Source organism: Panthera pardus, unplaced genomic scaffold (genome assembly GCF_024362965.1).
Source record: "Panthera pardus isolate Hobbes unplaced genomic scaffold, ASM2436296v1 HiC_scaffold_20, whole genome shotgun sequence".
In the NCBI taxonomy this organism is placed as follows: domain Eukaryota; kingdom Metazoa; phylum Chordata; class Mammalia; order Carnivora; family Felidae; genus Panthera; species Panthera pardus.
In genome coordinates this window covers 12,314,079-12,334,745 of record NW_026526766.1, presented here as the reverse complement: position 1 = coordinate 12,334,745, position 20,667 = coordinate 12,314,079, and the positions used below count along the sequence as shown (strand labels likewise).

Below are 20,667 nucleotides of genomic sequence, written 5' to 3'. Positions count from 1 at the left end.
CCTGACTGGCATGTTTCCAGATTTCACCAACAAATGGTTCTTTAGATTCAGTTCAAGAGCTTCACTGTGGCCTCCTCCACTAGGAAGCCATCCATGATCCTCCCCTCAGCCCATTTCAGTTCAGGTGTCCCTGTCAACATCCTGATCTTCTCCCTATCATAGCATCCGTCGTACACTTAGCCACTGTGGTTGTAAACCTGCATCGTCTCACAAGCCTGTGAATTCCCGATGTACAGTGACCTTGTTCCGAATTATGTTTCTTACCCCAGCACTTAGCAAAATAATAGGGCCTTAATACATATTTGTGGAATATCTTCGTTCCTCCCTCCCTCCCTCCTTCCCTTTTTTCTTCCCTTCATTCCTTCTTGCCTTCCTCCTCCTCTTCCTCCTCCTCCTTCTTCTTCTTTTGCCTTTTTCCTTCTTTTCTTCCTTCATTCCTTCCTTCCACAGATGTTTATTAAGCACCCACTCTACACGAGGCACCATTCTAGGAACTGGAGATACAGCAGAGAACAAAACAGACCAGTCTTTTCTCTTATGGAGCATGTGTTCTAGTCAAGTAATTTAAATTCCACGAAGAAAACTAAAAGAAGGGAAGGGGATAGAGAGGGGTGATGTGGCCTGCTCTTTTATACACAAATGGACAACTAGTTCACTGAGTAGGTGGGACTTGTAAGTAGGTACAATCAATAAACAAATCTATTCTTCCTCCCTCACTGCTCATCCATAGTCCTTTGGAGAGGTGGATTCTTTCTTATGCTCCTTGATGAAATACAGAACAGTTGCCGCCACTTTCTGGTCACTCTCAGCTAATATAAACATCTTCTGGCTCCTTCTGTCCCAGGAGGAATCTAATTGAGGTAAGTAAAATACCCAGTCCCAAGTACTGGCCAAAACTCCATTTAAAATGAAAGTTTCATTTAAAATTCCTGTACCTTGGGTCAGCTTTAGCTTGGCATAACTCAGTAGGAAAAGGGGGCACATTTAGCTTCTTCTCAATTGTCCCCCTTAAACTTCTTTCCTACTCCTCAACTCCCTCTGGCTTCTGGAGGGTTTAAGATGAGTGAGTGGGAATAGGAGGAAGAGAGAGGTAAATGCAAGAAAAATGGAAGTATCATCTTGTTTCATTTTCCTCTGGGCATGTCTGAAGTCTGACCCTCTCCAGCATTGATTGATGTTCGAAACAGACCTCCTTGAGATATTCTGTTGGATATTAAGATCCCTTCTGGAAATATTCAGTGGTTATGTTCCATGACACAGGCTGCCACTGTCTGGACTTAACTGTCCTTCCTCAGCCCCTGGGAACCCAGGCAATGTCCCTTAAATCCCTGCATGAGGGGCTCTTGGGCAGGTTCTGAGATGACTCCCTGTCATCTTTCTCTTCTACATGGCCCACATCTGATCCCCAAAAGCCACCTCTGGGCCTGAGTACTCATTTATCTTTGTCCCACCAATAATGTACAGGTAGCTAGTTCCTGTCTTTCTGCTCTGCTGTTTCAGACAGATCACCCGAACCTCGTATCTGTAACTTCACAGGCAGATGAGACTCACAGTACACCTTTTCCAAAACCCTGTTTCTTCTCTCAAACTCTACTTTTGGCTTCTTGGATTTCAATCCTCTTATATCCTTCATGTGAGTGCTGGCCTAAGGGCACCATCTTCGGGGGCCCCACTCAAGTGGCCTAATATTTCACTTTGGCACATGGGACTATGTTTTTGTTTGTGGCCTTTTGGAGTTTCAGCCAAAATGTAGACACAAAGAAAGGCTAATTTAAATTTTTTTTTAACGTTTATTTATTTTTGAGACAGAGAGAGACAGAGCATGAACAGGGGAGGGGCAGAGAGAGAGGGAGACACAGAATCTGAAACAGGCTCCAGGCTCTGAGCTGTCAGCACAGAGCCCGACCCGACGCGGGGCTCGAACTCACGGACCGCGAGATCATGACCTGAGCCGAAGTCGGCGGCTTAACCGACTGAGCCACCCAGGCGCCCCAAAGAAAGGCTAATTTAAAAGCCCAGTACAAACAAACAATGCTCACAATAGCCCCAGCTACAGCATATATGGGCAAGGAGAACTTCATGCAGCAGAAGAGAGACGCTGGTGGACATAAAAAGCAACCACTCAGCAGCAATACTGCAAAAATCCAAAACTGCTAAGAAGACATTTAGGAAAAGAGACATATGGGAATAGGGCTAGCTGGCATGTGTGTAGACGTAATTCAGCAAACAGGATAGAGGTTATAGATAAGATGTAAGAAACCGATGCCCCAACACATATGCAGTGAGATGTACATAATGCCCAAGTCAGAGGACGAAAGCCAATCAGGTTCATTTTCTGCAGGGAGGATGCAGTGTTGGGGGTTAAAAAGACCACTGGGCTAGGGGTGGAACAACTTAGTGCTCCAAGAGGCAGTTGGAGAAGTATTTAAGATCTTAGATTCTGTAATCAGAGGGGAAAAATAGATTTTAAATTTTAATACAACTTTATAGCTGTTTGACTTTGAACAAGTCATTTAGCTTCACTTGACCTCAGTCTTCTCATTTATACAACGTGGGCCACTCAGAGGGCCAACCTGAAGATTGGTCCAGACTCTGAGATAAAGTCTGAATTGATCCTGTTGAATTGATCCTGTTGAATTGAATTGATCCTGTTGCATCAGTAGGATGCAATTCATGAAGCAACTTCATTTTAATCATACTGCCTCTTCCAGCCCCCATGGATGGCTAGTTCTTTCCTTTCACTTAATGGAAATTTTAAGCAAGTCCCATAACGCTTCTAGGTCCCTCAATCTCAAGAAGGATCTCATTTTAGTTATGAAATTTTCCAGTCCGGTGACATAATCAAAACTTCTAACTGTACTAGATTTAAACTTCTCACTTTTCCAACTGGGGGGTGCTTTAGACGTAGAATCCTGCAGCAGGTGGGCCTTGCTGTTTCACATGTGTCATATACCTGGAACCCAAGTCATCTAAATTCCAGGACACAAATATTAATCTGTCTCATTCCCTTGAAAACTGAGGAAGGAAAACCTCTCAATTGAGGAAGAAAGGGCATGCAACCCACAACTAAATAAATCCTTCCTGAACTGTAGACTCTAGTCTTCAAGGACATAATCACTCATACTGGCCTAACCTGGTTTAGAATATCTTAGCAGGTGCCTAGATGGTCTAGGATCCTGCTTTAGGATGTGTGGTTTTCACCAACTATTGAGAGCATCCTAGTGTTTAGGCCTCTATCAAAACTCTGTGGCAAGAGGAAGAACTCCTCCATACTCCTGCTATATCCAGCATCACACCCGACATATGAAAATACGAAGGTTCTGTGCCTGTATCCCTCTCCTTTTTACACCTGGGACCTTGGGGGGAATCACTGAATATCAGGGAGTCTAGGTTTAGAACTGGAATAATAATATCTTTCTTGTCCACTTTATAACTTTGTTGAGAAGAGCAAGAAACAAGATGGATGAACCAGTGCTTTATACACAAAAATACACAAAAATGTACCTTACTATTAAGATATGAGAATAGCATCAGAAATAGTTGACCCATTGATCTATTTTCATTCCTATCAATATACCTATAAACCTGGAAGAAGAAGCACACAGTTTCAATGACCATGAACAAAATAAAATATTATCTAATTTATACATCCTCTAGTAAACCTGAGTCTTGATTGCTATGATGTGTAGATGGAACAGAATGAATGTTTGAGGTTCCCACATCTCATAGTTCACCTCATCTCACATCCTCCCACAACCCAGAGGCCAAGAACATTTTCATTGAGAAATCAAAAATAAATGGTTTTTAAGAGTCAAACATGCTAGGGCGCCTAGGTGACTCAGTAGGTTAAGCATCCGACTTCGGCTCAGGTCACGGTCTTGCAGTTCACGAGTTCGAGCCCTGTGTCGGGCTCTGTGCTGACAGCTCAGAGCCTGGAGCCTGCTTCGGATTCTGTGTCTCCCTCTCTCTCTCTGCCCCTCCTCTGCTCATGCCCCACCCCACCCTCTCAAAAAAAAAAAAAAAAAAAAGAGTCAAAGATGCTAAATGCACGCCAGGTAATGCCTGCTTTGCCCAACTTGCTCTTGTCCTGACCATGTAGCCCCGTGCTCAAGAAAGCAAGGCAAAGCTGGCTCTGGTGGAACAGGGCAGAGTGGCTATTGACACAGTTGAGCATCAAACTTGGGAACCCCTCCATGTACTGGCTAGTGACCAAAAGGCGGCTTGGTGCAAGGTAGAAGGGCAATGTGGGAACTGAGGAAACTATCAGAATGCCCTTGAGATTGGAGCTATAGGGGCAAGAAGGCAATGAGCAGCAAAACAAAATAAGGATGCCAATGAGACAGTGTGTGTGTGTGTGTGTGTGTGTGTGTGTGTGTGTGTGTGTGTGAAAGGGGAGGGGGAGGATGTCTTGCTTTAGACCTGTCTTTGTTCCTGTGACTGTCCTTGATTCCATAGCCAGATACCTGCATCTTTGTAGTAAGTCCCCATTTTTCAGGCTGTCCTTATCATTCTCTGTCCATTGCAAGTATAAAAGGCAGGAAGGTAACAAGCATGGGCCCTGATAGGCTAATTCGTTCCCATGACCCTGGAGAACTGAGAATCTTCTAGCTCCATTTCCAATATGGAATTACTCATCTTACTGGGCTTGCCTTATTTCAAGCTAGCCCTGACTTTGGGGGCAGAATGTGATGCAAACCCAGTCTTCTGAACACAGTCACATGTGTCCTAGTCAAATTACCAGCTCTTCAGGCCCCAAAGCCATCCTATAAGCCTGAATTGAGTCTTTAGGCAGTCCTAAAGCTCTTAACATGGTAGGACACAATTTGGGAGTCTCTGGAGAGGTGAGCTCCTGCCTTACACTGATTGGGCAGGCACCAAAATAGCCAAGGAGTAAGCCACTCACGGCAATTCAAATAGGAAGTACTTTTGCAGTGAATATTCCTTTAGGAATTGGATCATACAAACGTTAGGAGAATAATACCAGCATGTTTTAATAAGTCACAACTCCACCACCTTAAGACAAATACAAAAGACTTGAAATCAAAGAACTGGATTCAAACTCTCACTCTGCCACTCCCAGCCGTTTGACTTTGAGTAAGTCCCTTAACTTCTAGGAGTTTCTCCCCATCCATAAAATAGAAACAATAATACCTACTGCACAGGGTTATTGTGAAGGTTAAAGGAGACATTGAACAAAATGCTGTGGCTACAGCAACAGCATCATAAGAGCACTAATAATTTCTTGAGTGCTCACTATATGCTAGGTACTGAGATAAGCACTTTATTTGCTTTATCTCATTGAATTTTCCCAATAATAACTTTATGAACTGTGCACATTTACAGGTAAGGTCACTGAAGCACACAGTGACTAAGTCACCTGCCTAAGTAACCAACATAGCTTAGGAGGGTGGCACAAAGTGCTTGCACCTTTACTTTTCCATGTTTCACCTGGAAGAAGATTCCACTTAAAGGAAATCAGGGGCACCTGGGTGGCTCAGTCGGTTAAGCGTCAGACTCTTGACTTAGACTCAGGTCATGATCTCACAGTTTGTGAGTTGGAGCCCCACATTGGGTTCTGTGCTGGCAGCACAAAGACTACTTGGGATTCTCTCTCCCTCTGTCTCTGCCCTTCCCCTGCTCGTGCTCTCTCTCTCTCTCTCTCTCAAAATAAATAAATAAACATTTTTAAAAAATTTTTAAATAGAAGAAATCAGTAGCAATTACTTACTGGGGGTTCATTGGTTCCAAGTCGCCAATATGTTGAATTACACAGTTTTTTTATTTCCTCGGGACCTTCTATATCATAATCTTTGGGATAGGCTTCTCTGTCATGGTGCCTGAGAAAATAAATTAGAATCTGTTAAGAGATAAATCTTATTTATCATGTATTGCTTTAAAAGAATTTTTTAATGATCCAATGCAAATTTACCATATTTATGATATTGCTTTAATTACAAATTCACTAGATGTGGGATATATAAAGTATTTTTCACCTCTTTTCAAGTAATGCTGAGGCTATTTTCTAAAAACAACTTAGCACATATGATAAAACTAATAATATCACAAGCACAATACTTATCCAACACAGCAATTACTCAGTGACTCCAATGAACTGAAACTTATTCAATAATGTAATTATTTACCAAAAGTAAATTCAAAAATAAGACATAGTAATAAATTAAAAAGGCAATTTGTCACGTTAGAAATTTTTTCTACCATAAATTTCTTTTTTTCAAAATGAGAAAGAGCAAAGTATCTGTTATATGGATTCATAACATGTGCTTCTGGCTTTTAAAGAGAGTTTAAAGAAGGCTGACAAACATAAGCTGAAAAAACATGTGGATGGAAGAGGGAAAAATATTCCAAACATCTTGACTACAAGGGTGGATAGAAATAATAATAATGGAGGGATTGGGGAATAGGAAAGGAAAAAGGAAGTGAAATGGCCTACAGAAGAAGTATCTATTTTTGCAAAGCTTTCTTAGGTGACATAAAGGAAGCTGAACCCAAACATCCCTCAGAAGAGGCCTTGTTATTGAGGGAATACAGGGCTAAGATTATGTAAGGGACACTGAGGTACTCAAGAATTCATCCATTCATCCATCCATCCATCCATCCACCCATCCACCCATCCATCCATTCAATTGTCTATTCATTCAGGAAATATTTTAAGTACCTACTACATGCCAGGAGGGGATGCCATGGGAAACAACCCTAATGCAGTCCTTGCCTTCAGTTGCTCACAGCCAAGCAAGAAACACAGACAAACAAGAAAATTCTACAATGGGCACAGGGTTGTGGAAGCAGAACAGCATCCACTCACCTGGATGGGGCACCGAGAATCCAAGTCAGGAGGCCCTAGGCCCACCTCATCCCACTGTTTTGGGACTGGGCCCCTACACTGCATTCAAACTATACCCTTGCTTCCCCACCTCTGAGAGGAGAGCAGAGAACTGCATAGAACACAGCAGAGAGAGAGCCCAGGGTAGAGCAGCAGAGCTCAGGCATGTGAACTCTCTGCCCTCCTAACATCTGAGCATTAAATTGCAAAACACTAAAAGCATTTTGGTACCATATCAGCATTTTTAGAGAGCCTCACAGGAAACTCTCACTTAAATCCTTAGGGGGGAATATTGAACATCAAAAACCAGGAGTGAGAGAATGAATGGGGCCATGGGTTTGAGTCATTGCTCAGGTCCTAGCTGTGTGACGTTGGGCAAGTCACTTAATGTTTCTGTGCTTTCATTTCCACAGTGTAAAATGAGGACAGACGTAATACCCATGAGATTTTTGCAAAATGAAAAAAATAAAAGCAGAAGATCCTTTATTACTGTCAAGCACCATAAACACCTATGTATAGTGAATACTAATCCACCAAATTTTTGGTGTACAAGAATTGCAACTTTAGTTTTTCCATAATTGTACTTAATTTCTTTTCCAAATGCTCATATTGCCAAGATGGAAAAACCTTAATCTTGGTCAATTATGGATCCCTTCCAACTCTCAAGAGCTTGTGTGATGCTGCAATGCCAAGAATCCATTTCTGTTGTCATCATCTCTCCCTGCTGACATCCGTGGAAACCTCCTCATTCTCCTGTGGTCTTCTAGTATGGATCCACACAGATCTCTGCTCTGCCCTCCTGGTCCTGCCACATGGACTCTGTGTAGACTGGCACTCTGCCACAAGCATGCCATTTTTAGGCCACCAAGAACCTTCTTGTGTCCCTCTCCACCCAGGGTTCCTGGAAGCCAAATGCCATCCCTAAGCTGTTTGCCTGGCCCATCAAGGTTTCATGGTCCCACCACACTGGGCTTGGGAGGCACACAGAAGCCCCACAGTTCAACACCTCCAAAATCATTACCTGGGAATAGAGGGCTAGGCAGTGACAGGGCCCACCTGCTCAGGGATTTCTATAAGGTCTTAATTCCAATTTGGGGGTCCCAGAGAAACCCACATGCTCTCGGCTTCTCTGATGCCCTCCATCTTCAGTCCATGAACTCTTCATCTCCCAAGGGACGGGGCACCCCGGCCCTTCATCTCCTCTTCCAAATCTAGGGCATCATCCTAAAACCCATCTTAAAACCCATGCTTTTGAACCCAGAAGCCAAGAACTTGGTGTTTTTATTGCTTTCCATGTCTTTCTTCCCTGAGGCAATAAAACCAGACTATCTGCCGGGGAGCATGAGAATGAAGGGGAAAAAGATAGTTAACATTTCATTGTGTGACCCTCAGTGCTCACTTCTTTACTGGTTACCACAGGCACAGTGCCCAGGGTACACGGTACCTTTAGGGTCCCACAAGAGTGTTTTAATAATTTTTTAATCATAAAATAAGAATATAATCCATCTTAGATTGTAGCCATCTTTCTACCAATGTAATCATAAACTATCATTTTTAACTTTTTTTTTAAATGGAGGAAAGGAGCCCATGAAGGCAAAGATAGTTAATGTCCATGAAAATTAGAATGCATTCCTGATTATACCACCATATATTTTAAGTTGTATTATAACTAGATTATTACAAAAGATGCAGATACGTTTACTTAACAGCAATCTCAGTACTAAAAGTCCAGCACTGAAAACATGAATCTATAATGAAAATGTTTCTGGGGAGGACTGCGCTAATGCAACTGGCATTTCCTAGGGTCTGCCAGCTGCCCGTGAATGTGGTACCCACAGCCCCCCCCGTAAGTTATGAGAGATAGACAACTAAAGAAGACCTGCCCCTACTTCTCAGAGGCTGCCAGCCGAGCGAAGAGAAATATGGGTGTTTAAAAATTATAAAGAATATAGAATAGAATATAAATATAAAATATATATTTACTACATACTAAATATATTATATAATATATATAATACTATACTATATGTACTATATACTATATATACTATATACTATAGTATATATAGTATGGTATTATACCATACTATAAAATATATACAGTAAAAGTGATTAGGGTATTATAAAGGAAATGAGAGACTTAATTCCCTGATTATTTTGTCAGGTGAATATTGGCTTGTGCCTCAGTTTCTCTGACATGAACTGAGAATAATACACTGAGGAAACAACTGAACCAATAGATTGAGAGTCTTAAGTGAAAAGTGACATGTCAATGCAAAATACTATTATATGTAATAATACTTTGTCTTTCTACACTATGCTTTAGTTGAGAGTTTTCAATACTTTGTTAATGCCAACTAAGCCTTACAGCATCTTTATGAGACATATGTCAAGGTATAATAGATAATAAAGGAATACACACACACACACACACACACGTTAAAATCCTGGATTGTGAGTAACTTGTTCTGCAAGTGTTCCAAAAGATGAGCAAACATTTCTAACAAACTTTAACTTGATAAACGAGCAATGTCTTGCAATATGAGTAGTACATGAGGTAGAATGTCACATAATCACAAATGAACCAATGGTTCTTCTCTCTCTCTCTCTCTCTCTCTCTCTCTCGCTGTCTCTCTCTCTGCACAATTGTGGGTCATCTCCCATGCTCAGATGCTTGGTCTCAGGCTGTGGTGTTGAACAGAAATCAGTGATTTTTTCAGAACATTGGAAGGTGCCCACAACTGGCATCTGACTATTGCATCAAACTGTTTGATCTCAAGCAATAGCAAGAGATTATGGAGGTGAGCTCGTCTGCAGAGGAAGAGGAGAAAAAGGTGGAGAAATCCCTCACTTCAAATGAGATCAGGAAGATGTGTAAAATATGGGAAACACCACAAAGTTTTGTAGAAAATCACCACCCAAACAAGGCTGTAGCAGAGTGAATGATGAATCTGTTTAACAACAACACTATGTCACATTTCCGTGAAATCCTCAAAAGGAGGCAAAAAAAAGTGTCATTGGATAGGTTCCTTGTTAAAGTTGCATGAAAAGCAAAAGACTCCATTGAGCCAACAGATAGCAGTGATTCCATTAGTGACAGTGAAAGTCGTCCTACATAACAACCCTCCTCTCTCTTGTCTCCCTCACACCGGCCACAAAGGTTTTCAAAAGCAAGTGCAGGTTAATTTGTTTATTTGTCTTTATATTTTGTATTTTCTTTATTATGTTGTATTATATTACAATATTGTAATCATTTTTATATGCATATTTTTAGGTTGTGAACGAATCATCTGAGTTCCCATTATTTCTTATGGGGAAATTGGCTTTGACATACAAGTGCTTTGGATTACAAGTATGTTTCCGGAACAAACTGTGCTCTCAAATGAAGACTTTACTGTATTTTAATAGCTTTGTTCTCCTTGCTACCTGCATTTATTAATGGTCACCATACAAGTGACCATAACATGTTGTTTATTGCAACAGAAATTCTTTAAGAGAAAATAATAAAATAAACAAATAACAATAAAATAAAATTTACAATGTCTCTGGAGTAGTACCTTTCAAACTTTTTGAGCACAGCCCCACTCAACCCACCCCAACCCACTTAATGCCTGAAGGCATTTTTAGTTGCTATGTCCAGATGTGGAGGGTTGTTACTGGCGTCGAGTGGCTAGAGGCCATGATGCTGGAAAACATCCTACCCTGCACAGAACAACTCCTTGTCCAACAAGGAATTACCTGGCTCAAAATGCCAAAAGTGTCAGGGTTAAGAAAGCTTTAGGGAACAGTTGTATACCAGACTCTTAGATCAGTGGTTCCCAAAACCTGAATGTTTCATGGAAGAAATAACAAAACAATCCCCTAAAATCTGTAGAACCAACATAAAATTGCCAACTTTTGTTTTGACAGAAACATTATTTTGACAGAAAATAAAATAGCCATTGGGGCACCTGGGTGGCTCAGTCGGTTAAGCCTCCGATTTCGGCTCAGATCATGATTTCGCGGTTTGTGAGTTCGAGCCCGCATCAGGCTCTGTGCTGACAGCTTGGGGCCTGGAGCCTGCTTCGGATTCTGTGCCTTCCTCTCTCTCTGCCCCTCTCTGTCTCTCAAAAATAAATGTTTAAAAAAGTTTTTTAATAAAATACAATAAAATAAAATAGCCATCTATTGCCTTTAATAGGAAGACTCCTAACACTAAAGATACGTAAAAACCATCTCAGATTCCTTTAAACCAAATACTGTTAGCTATATGCAAAACTTGCTACATTGTCTTTACAGTTTGTATTATCACCTTGGATTGGTAATAAGGTCATTGTTGACCAGCACTGGTCTAGTCTACTGACTGGCTTCTCCAGACATTAATTTGTCCAGACATGAATTTGACAGCAGCTGGTCAGCAGTCAGTTCAAGGTCAAAGCTGCTTGAATACAGATACTCCATGCTGCTGACTGAAGGAAGAGCTGTGTCTTCCATGCCAAGCACGCAAATACTGCTGACATTCTTGCTGGTCCACAGGGCTCCCTGCCAACATCTTCCTTGACAAGCAGCCTTCCTTCTGCTTAGGACCCTGCTCCATCAAGCCCAGAGCTGAGTGCTATGGCTATTTCGTTACATGAGTAATCTTTATGTAAGATATCCTTAATAATAAGAGATGAAACTTGCATTCTCTACCTTGTTGTGGGAGAGATAGCATGAATATGAATAGAATTGGGAATGGAGAAAGAACGGACAGGACAGGATCAGAGTTGCCAACTGTATGAAAAGGAGCTTGGAACCATGACCCTGTTGTCAAAAATGCCAGAACTGATTCAGAGGGGATTAAGGTCAATGGAATCTAGTAAGTCAAAGCTAGCACGAGCAGGTCCTGTTATGGACAAATGCCCAACATATCCAGTTGGTACATAACTTCCTACCACCAATCCTACAATCACTGGAGCCCTCTAGATCCTGAACTTTCTATCTTCTCTGGCCTAACGTGGTCCCAAGTAATGCCTTGTCAAAAGAACTTTCCAGGTCTGCTTCTGGGGTCCTTTGGGAGCTTGGGTTTCCTACCACAAAAGTTGCATGATTCCACATCAAATCAGATCTGTTAGCGTCCCCTGAGTAAACACATACAACTCCTCCCGTGAGTTGTAGAAAAGACTCAAGTCGGAGAACACTCAGGCAAGGACCTGCAGTTCTCAGGCTGCTCCAAGCCAGAGTGGTTCAGCTCCCAGTGGAGGACAGGGTGGGGTTAGGCCATAGGATTCTCCATGCAGGAAAGGAAACCAACCCATACTCTAGTGGACCAAATGACATTCAAGTTATACTGAAGTTTACTCTCACTTTCTGGGGTCCCATGTCTATGTGGGGTATGCAATAAAACCTTTATCACTGCTCCACCTTTCACATTTTTTCTTTATAACTGTTCATTAATGAATCTGCCTTCTCATTACACTAAGAGTATTTTAAATGGCAGGGATTATTCTTTGTTCATTTTCATAATCTCAGTACCTAGCATAGTCTAATACATTATAAATGCTCATTAAATCTTACATGATTGATTGATTGAATGTTCTTACATTGTGCTACTGTCACCTTAATATAAATGTTGAAAGCAGAGGCTTTCAAATGTGTCCATAAAAATAAAGAGCATCCTGGCTCACTCTGCAAAAGCACACAGAAAGGAGTGATTATGCATATAGAGATGCTAGTCCTTTGCAACAAAAACTTGTCTCTAGAGGAATTATAAATCTGCTTGCTGAATGGGAAAGCTCTCAACATACATATGCATAACTCTGATTGCAATGGGGGTGTGAATCTAAGCGATATCTGACCTGAGAACAATGAAAGTCCTAGCTGTTCTAGCTTCTCGTTACTTGACAAGAGACACCTTTTCTTTGTGAATTTCAAAGATGTTAAAAATGTTTAGTTAAGACTCCAGATGGTAGAATATATTAATTTTAAATTTTAGAATTATTAATGTAGTTCACAACTACGCTGTCAGTTATTGTATTTTCTGATTTAAATCTAACCCACAAGAGAAGAGAAAGACCTTTTCTATTAGGTTTTATAAACATCTGCTATCTAGAACTTTAAAAGAAAATTACCCCAGAGAGTCAGCTATATTTCCTGACACCTTAAAAGCATAAAACCAGCAGAATCAAAGGCTACAAAGAAACATTTGACAATGCTCTTTAAAGATTTCATGGGAAAATGATTTACGTGCCAAGGTAGTGTTATTTGGTAGCACACTCATCAAACTGACAAATGAAGACTTTTAGATATATCTGCAGAGTCATAAAGGAAATCTTGTGTCCTTGGGAGAAATGATGACATTTCAAACTTATGAAGAGGGATTCTGGTTTTCAGTGTGTCTCATGCCATATGTGATTTGTGCATCTATAACCTGAAACCAGAATTTGAAGCCTAAACTGCACTCAAAAGACAATGACTTGATAAAGGCAGATAAGTGAAGTCATTTTCTTCACTCGACATATATTGAGTGGCATGTAAATAAGACCCTTCATTATTATGAATTTTCTTTCATAAAATCTTCAGAAACAGGAGGCCCTATGGAGAATATTGAGAGGAAACAAAAAGGAGTCTAGTAGTGGGAGCCTGTGTCTAAACAGTTTAAATGTTAAATAAATGTTGTCAGTCTGACTAACTGCCAAACAATGACTTTGAAAACAGATGAAAGGACATGTAGTAGACAGAGTGACACTGTAATTGATGATCCCACCTGGAACACTTTCAGAGGGAAATGAGGTACTAAGTCCACAGGGAGGGGTGGAAACCAGGTCTTTCCCGGTCAAACCAGGATCAGGACATTCCATTACTCCATGTTTCGACAATCAGATCTCAGTGATCTTCAAATCCTAGGATGCTTTTCGGGGTTTCTTTGATCCTGACCTCCAGAATCAACTTATATTGACTGAATAAAGACACTCTGGAAGGTGGAAGAGTAAGACTAAAGAGAGACAGAGTTTTTCAAGTGTACTATAGACTGGTAATTACAATAGTCCAAAGAGAACCTTGACTATATATCTTACACGAATGGCATGAAGACCAGTTTGCTTCCCTGCAAAACAAAAAGCAAACACCTGATCACCTGTGTAAGCTCCTTCCCTACAGTCTTAATATTGCTGGTTTAAATAATTTGAGTTAACTGTTCTAGAATAACATCAAAAGGTTATATTATGTGAGCTTACAGCCCATTTTAATGCACACTTCTGTGAACCCATGAGCAAGGTATATTGCCTTGGTATTACAAGGTTCTTTGGTTTCAAAGCAATTCATTTCATTTACATGAGAAACAAATGAATAAGCCTTTCTTCATAAATAGAATCTAAAGTTTATTCTTCCATTATGAACATAGTTATACAAATAAGCATTTTCCCCATGTCTTCCCAGAAACCATTCAAAAACAGCCAAGGAAGTGGAAAAATTAAAAGCAAACTAAATTTTTGGCAAAGTCAGAAGTTATAATCCCCAGATCACATTGTGTGCAAGGACTCTCATAAGCAGCCAAGATCCAGTCAAAGACAAGTGGAAGCAAAGAATGTGTCAAAGACAAGTGGAAGAAGTAGAGACAAGAGACTGTAGTGAGAAATCTCAGTAATGAGATTGGCCAGAGGTGGGAACTCTTGGAGTGACAGCCAAATGATATTTCCATAGTTATGCAAACAAATTCACAATGGAAACAATGGAAAATGCTAGATAAAATACATAGTTTTTAAATTTCAACACATTAAACGGATTTAAGAGCTGAAAATCCAGTGGGGGAATTTCCAGGCCAATTTTTGGATGAAAGCCTGTAACCAAAGGGTTAAGTAGAATTTCAAAACACTAAATCTGCTGATGCCCTTGAGGTGTTTGCCAACACTGCACATGAGCAACAATCTCAGGTTTGGAAGGACAAAACTCTGGCCCTAGAGCCCACCTAGGAGGGGAGTTTTATAAGAAAGTCTTTCATATGTGATAGACATTGTGCTTGCTAGTATAATTTCTCTTTCTTTCCTGGGAACACAAGAGGTTAAAATTCTCAGCTCTCTTGCAGTTAGTGGCGCCATTTGATTAGTACTGGATAATAAAATAAATTTTAGCTGAAGTAACAGATGTCATTTCTTTGACAGTGAAAGCTCTTTTAACAATTCTCAACTCTTTCTTCCCCTGCCGGAGCAGTCCATGACTTCCTAGATGATAGAGCCTAAATCATCCTGAATTGCAGAGTATCTATGTGGAGGAGCGCCTACTCCCCACCAACAACCTACAGTCAACTTTGTGAGAGCAAGAAGTAAACCTTTATGTGCTTAAGCTACTGAGATTTGCAGGGCTGTTATCACGGATTAAGTTTAGCCTATTCTAACACAGAAATCAGTACCAAAAGTGGGTGGGTGTTATTGTAACAAAAATCTAAAATATATGGCATTGGAAAAGCCAGGCAAAGACAATAGGTAACTGATATTGCAGGCTGGAAAGGCAAAACAATTCAAAGCCCCAGTAGATAAAGAGTCAACTCATGTACCTAGAACAGCCAGAGAAAGAGATTGGGATAAAGTTTGTTAATTCTGTGTGTGAACTGTGATTGCTTTTTGCCAAGGTATTTATAAAAGAGAGAGAGGTAAATTCAGAAAGTTGGCTGATTTACAAGAAGATAAGGGAAATGAGAGATTCCCAAAATTTGGGACCTGAAAAGTTGGAAGAGTCAGCAACTTTTAGATTTCAAACAGTAAGAGAGAAAACTGAGAAAGATCTTTTCGAGACAAAGTTCTATCAAAGCTGAGTTTCACAGCAACGTTCACCCCATTGTTAGACACTCCCAATGAATTAAGTTGTATGTAAACAAACATCTGCCTAAGGAGATAGCCATGCAGAAATTCCCAGGGCTTCTGATTTCTGTAACTACAGCAGTCTCAAAGTGATAATCGAGATATTATGAGGAGAAAAAATACGGAAATATAGCAGAATTCTGACTAGAAAGAATTGTGAGGTTATTAGCAGTTGGAACTATCTGGATTCAAACAAAAATACTGGTGAAGTTCTTAAAAATTGTTCTTCCAAATAAGCCAGGAGTCTGCACTTAAAATCCTTTAAAATATCCTTAGGCTCCCAAACTTTTGGAAATAGGAAATGAACGGAGAAAGGCAAACAGCTCACAGAAGAGCATAGTTTACAACATCCATTGCAGGTGTGGTCAAGGAGAATAATAGAAAAGATCACACACTGAGCACAGCCAAAGACCACAGAGAACAATGGGAAAGGGAACCTGCTTTCAGAAAGCAGAATTGGATCTAACAGAATCAGAATCTAACAAAGAACATTCCTGGCACCAATGGGCTCTCAAACAATGCGTACCTGACAGGATTTAAGAATGACTGTGGACAAATGACATTTCTGTCACTTCTGTCCTTCCTCTTTCTGACCAAGAGTGCTTATTCCAGTTATCTGTCCATGTCCTGCCATTATGTATTGGGAGAAAAAATTTGTCTTTTTGCTTTATAGGTTTTTGAAGCAAGTAGAGCTACAGCTAGATTTCATGGAGAGACAATAGCATAACACGTGGAGATCTTGAACTTTTGACCTGCAACTGGGTAGAGTTTGGGTCATTATCCTTGCATAAATAACTGAATACTGTATATGGAAAGAGTGAAGCCAATTTTTGGTGTCCTGCCTGAACACAACACATGTAACTTTTACAAAAATTAAGAACAAATATTTTTATGTTTGAAAGATATAAATGACAATGCAATAAAACACACAGTGTGTACAGCGTGCTCTTGGTTTTGGGGGTAGATTCCCGTGATTCATCGCTTACATACAACACCCAGTGCTCATCCCAACAGGTGCCCTCCTCAATACCCATCACCCACCCCCCCCTCCCTCCCACCCCCCATCAACCCTCAGTTTATTCTCAGTTTCTAAAAGTCTCTTATGGTTTGGCTCTCTCCCTCTCTAACTTTTTTTTTTCCTTCCCCTCCCCCATGGTCTTCTGTTAAGTTTCCCAAGATCCACATATGAGTGAAAACATATGGTATCGTCTTTCTCCGTATGACTTATTTCACTTAGCATAACACTCTCCAGTTCCATCCACGTTGCTGCAAATGGCATGATTTCATTCTTTCTCATTGCCAAGTAGTATTCCATTGTATATATAAACCACATCTTCTTTATCCATTCATCAGCTGATAGACATTTAGGCTCTTTCCACAATTTGGCTATTGTTGAAAGGGCTGCTATAAACATTAGGGTACATGTGTCCCTATGAATCAGCACTCCTGTATCCTTTGGATAAATTCCTAGCAGCGCTATTGCTGGGTCACAGGGTATTTCTATTTTTAATTTTTAAAAGGAACCTCCATAGTGTTTTCCAGAATGGCTGCACCAGTTTGCATTCCCACCAACAGTGCAAGCAGATTCCCATTTCTCCACATCGACACCAGCATCTGTTGTTTCCTGAGTTGTTAATTTTAGCCACTCTGATTGGTGTGAGGTGGTATCTCAGTGTGGTTTTGATTTGTATTTCCCTGATGATGAGTGATGTTGAGCATCTTTTCGTATGTCTGTTGGCCATCTGGGTGTCTTCTTTGGAAAAGGGTCTATTCATGTCCTCTGCCCATTTCTTCACTGGATTATTTGTTTTTCAGGTGTTGAGTTTGATAAGTCCTTTACAGATTTTTGATACTAACACTTTATCTGATATGTTATTTGCAAGTATCTTCTTCCATTCCATCGGTTGCCTTTTAGTTTTGTTGATTGTTTCCTTTGCAGTGCAGAAACTTTTTATCTTGGTGAGGCCCCAACAGTTCATTTTTGCTTTTAATTCCCTTAACTTTGGAGATGTGTTGAGTAAGAAATTGCTTCGGTTGAGGCAAAGAGGTTGTTGCCTGTTTTCTCCTCAATTTCCTGTCTCACATTTAGGTCTTTCATCCATTTTGAGTTTATTTTTGGCATGGTGTAAGAAGGTGGTCTAGTTTCATTCTTCTGCATGTTGCTGTCCAATTCTCCCAGCACCATTTGCTAAAGAGACTGTCTTCTTTCCATTGGATATTCTTTCCTGCTTTGTCAAAGATTAGTTGGCCATACATTTGTGTGTCCAATTCTGGGTTTTCCATTCTATCCCACTGGTCTATGTGTCTGTTTTTCTGCCAATACCATACTGTCTTGATGATTACAGCTTTGTAGTAGAGGCTAAAGTCTGGGATTGTGATGCCTCCCGCTTTGGTTTTCTTTTTCAAAATTACTTTGGCTATTCTCAAAGCTAGAACAAACAATCCTAAAATTTGCATGGAATTACAAAAGACCCTGAGTAACACATTTTAAAAGAGATCCTTCTTCAATCCGAAAATATTTAAACACTTTATCAAACTACTCTTGAATCAAAGATCAATACAAACTTAAATTGCTGAATTTCTAAAAAATACCAATAAATTGAAATATCACTTACAAGAAGCCATAGGATATAGCTATACCAGTAGACAGAAAAAATTTCTAAGCTTTAAGTACTTATATCAAGAAACATGAAATGAATATAAGTAAAACATCTAATTCAAAAACATAGAAATAGAACAAGCAAGCCAAAAGAAACCAGAATGTACAATAATTCAAGATAAAAAAAGCAGATAAAAGCAGAATTAAATATTTTAGAAAACAGAATAAACAAGTAAGCAAAATGGACAAACATCTAATAATCAAGAAAAAGGGTAGGGGAGATATAAACAAAATAGAGTGATATAATATCCACATTATGGAATATTATTAGGCAATAAAAAGAAATGGAGTATTGATGCATGCTACAACATGGATAAAACTTGAAAACATTATGCCAAGTAAAAAAAAAGAAAGCCAGTCACATAGAACCGTATATTATTTTATTCCATTCATATCAAATGTTCAGAATTGGCAAATCTATACAGACAGAAAGTAGATTAGTGGTTTCTAGGGCTTGAGGATTGGTGAGGGCAGGGGGAGTGGATTCAGGAGTAACAGATAAAAGGAACAAGGTTTCTTTTGATGTTAATCAAAATGTTCTCAAGTCAATTGCTTTGATAGATGTTCAACTAGGTGAATATACTAAAGGTCACTGAATTACACAATTTAAAAGGTTGATATGTATAGTGTGTGAGTTATATCTTAATAAGGTTGTTAAAATAGGATATAGCCATCAAAATAGAAGAAAAAATTTTAAAGCATTAAAGACTACTTTCCATAACTCTATGCAAATATATTTGGAAAGCTAGATAGCACTCGTAACTTTCTAAGAAAAGCAATTTACCAAAATTGTCCTCGGTAGAGACAGAAAGTCTAAATAGACAATTCTCAAATAAAGAATAGAGAATGCCGTCAAAGAAAAAAAGAGTTGTCTGCCAAACAGGACCAGGCCTGGATGATTTTATTATAGAAGGAAATTTCTTATCTGTATCTTAATGTCTAGAAGAATGTTTGACTTGCCTTGATGTCCTCAAGTGTCAGAGGTACAAAGGTATGGATAAGGTCAATAGGACCTACAGTGGATCATGCTACTTACATTCACTACACTCACTTTGACATAAGTGTAAAACAACCACAGGCAGCCTTTCCAAATTATTTATACTTATTATAAGATGGTTTAACACACACAAATACAATTTAAAAAACCCGTGCAATATATTAGGTTAGATCACATTAGATCTCTCTAATAAATCACACAATACATATACTTCTATTGAGGTCTAGATAGAAGGCCACAATATGTTCATCTCTAGATTGCCTGCATGAAATTTTGGTTGCTTTGCTGGCATGCACCTCTACACTGAGAGTAGGTGCCACTAAGTTCTGAAAGTTCAGGATTCTTAGACAGTAATGAGTAGAGGATTCCTTTTCTGTGATGGTCACACACCATGGAGTTTTTCTGTTCATACCCTTGTTATGAATGGCCATATGTAAATTAGCTGACCTGAATGTGTTGGCCGAAGATATATATTAGCTCTGTTGTCCCCACTCATCTGGCTGTAAGTATGGATATGTAACTTAGGCATCACATAAATAGATGGTTAAATGCTATTAAGATGCTATGACCATTCCTAAAACTAAGAGTCACAATTCTTGGAGCACCTGGGTGGCTCTGTCGGTTGAGCGTCCAACTTCGGCTCAGGTCATGATCTCACAGTTCACGAGTTTGAGCCCCACGTCAGGCTCTGTGCTGACAGCTCAGAGACTGGAGCCTGCTTCGGATTTTGTGTCTCCCTCTCTCTTTGTCCCTCCCCTGCTCACACTCTGTCTTTCTCTGTCTCTGTCTCAAAAATAAATAAACATTAAAAAAAATTTAAGAGTCATAATTCTTGTAATCACACAGTTTACATTACTAGATACTGATAATTACACAATAAAAAATGTCCACACCTATTACCAAACACTCTAGTGGAAGGGGTAGTAATGCTTTCCACTGAAAACTAGCTAACATGCCACCTTTAGTTTTCCATGTGAGCCCCTAGGAGTTAGGATGACCTCCTCTAGAAAGCTCTACCTGGTCCAAAAGACCTAAGTGCTCCTCTCGAATGTTCCCAGAACACTCTGCTTACCCTACTCCTAGCACATAACACAGTGCATAGTACTTGCCTGGTCAGCCTTGCCCACTCCTGTCACATAGTAATCTTGACCTAACTGCCAAATCTCAGACCCAGCAGAGTGCCTGCAACATAGCAGTGGTTTAATAAATATATTTTTAAAACAAATGATATTTTAAACAAAAACAGAGCTATTTAGAAATAAAAACATTTTTTAAGTGATTTTTTTTTTTTTCAAAAGCTCATTTAACGCTTCTGGTTCCTGGTTGAGCATCTCAGTATTTTTCCAAATGTTTAAAA

The 20,667-nt window shown here is 39.8% G+C and overlaps 1 protein-coding gene across 8 annotated transcripts in view; it reads right to left on the bottom strand.

The window, feature by feature from the left end:
- Positions 1-20,667, bottom strand: part of MAMDC2 (MAM domain containing 2) — a 402,628-nt gene that overhangs the window by 321,774 nt on the left and 60,187 nt on the right. For 7 of the 8 annotated variants that reach the window (XM_019463629.2, XM_019463628.2, XM_019463634.2 and 4 more), the window contains one exon: positions 5,729-5,837. Coding sequence is in view for 6 of the 8 variants with exons in the window: in XM_019463628.2 (XP_019319173.2) it covers positions 5,729-5,837 (109 nt within the window). In the remaining 2 variants the exon portion in view is untranslated. Of the gene's footprint in view, positions 1-3,509; positions 3,586-5,728; positions 5,838-20,667 lie in introns of all 8 variants that reach the window. The other variant, XM_019463631.2, reaches the window with a different exon arrangement.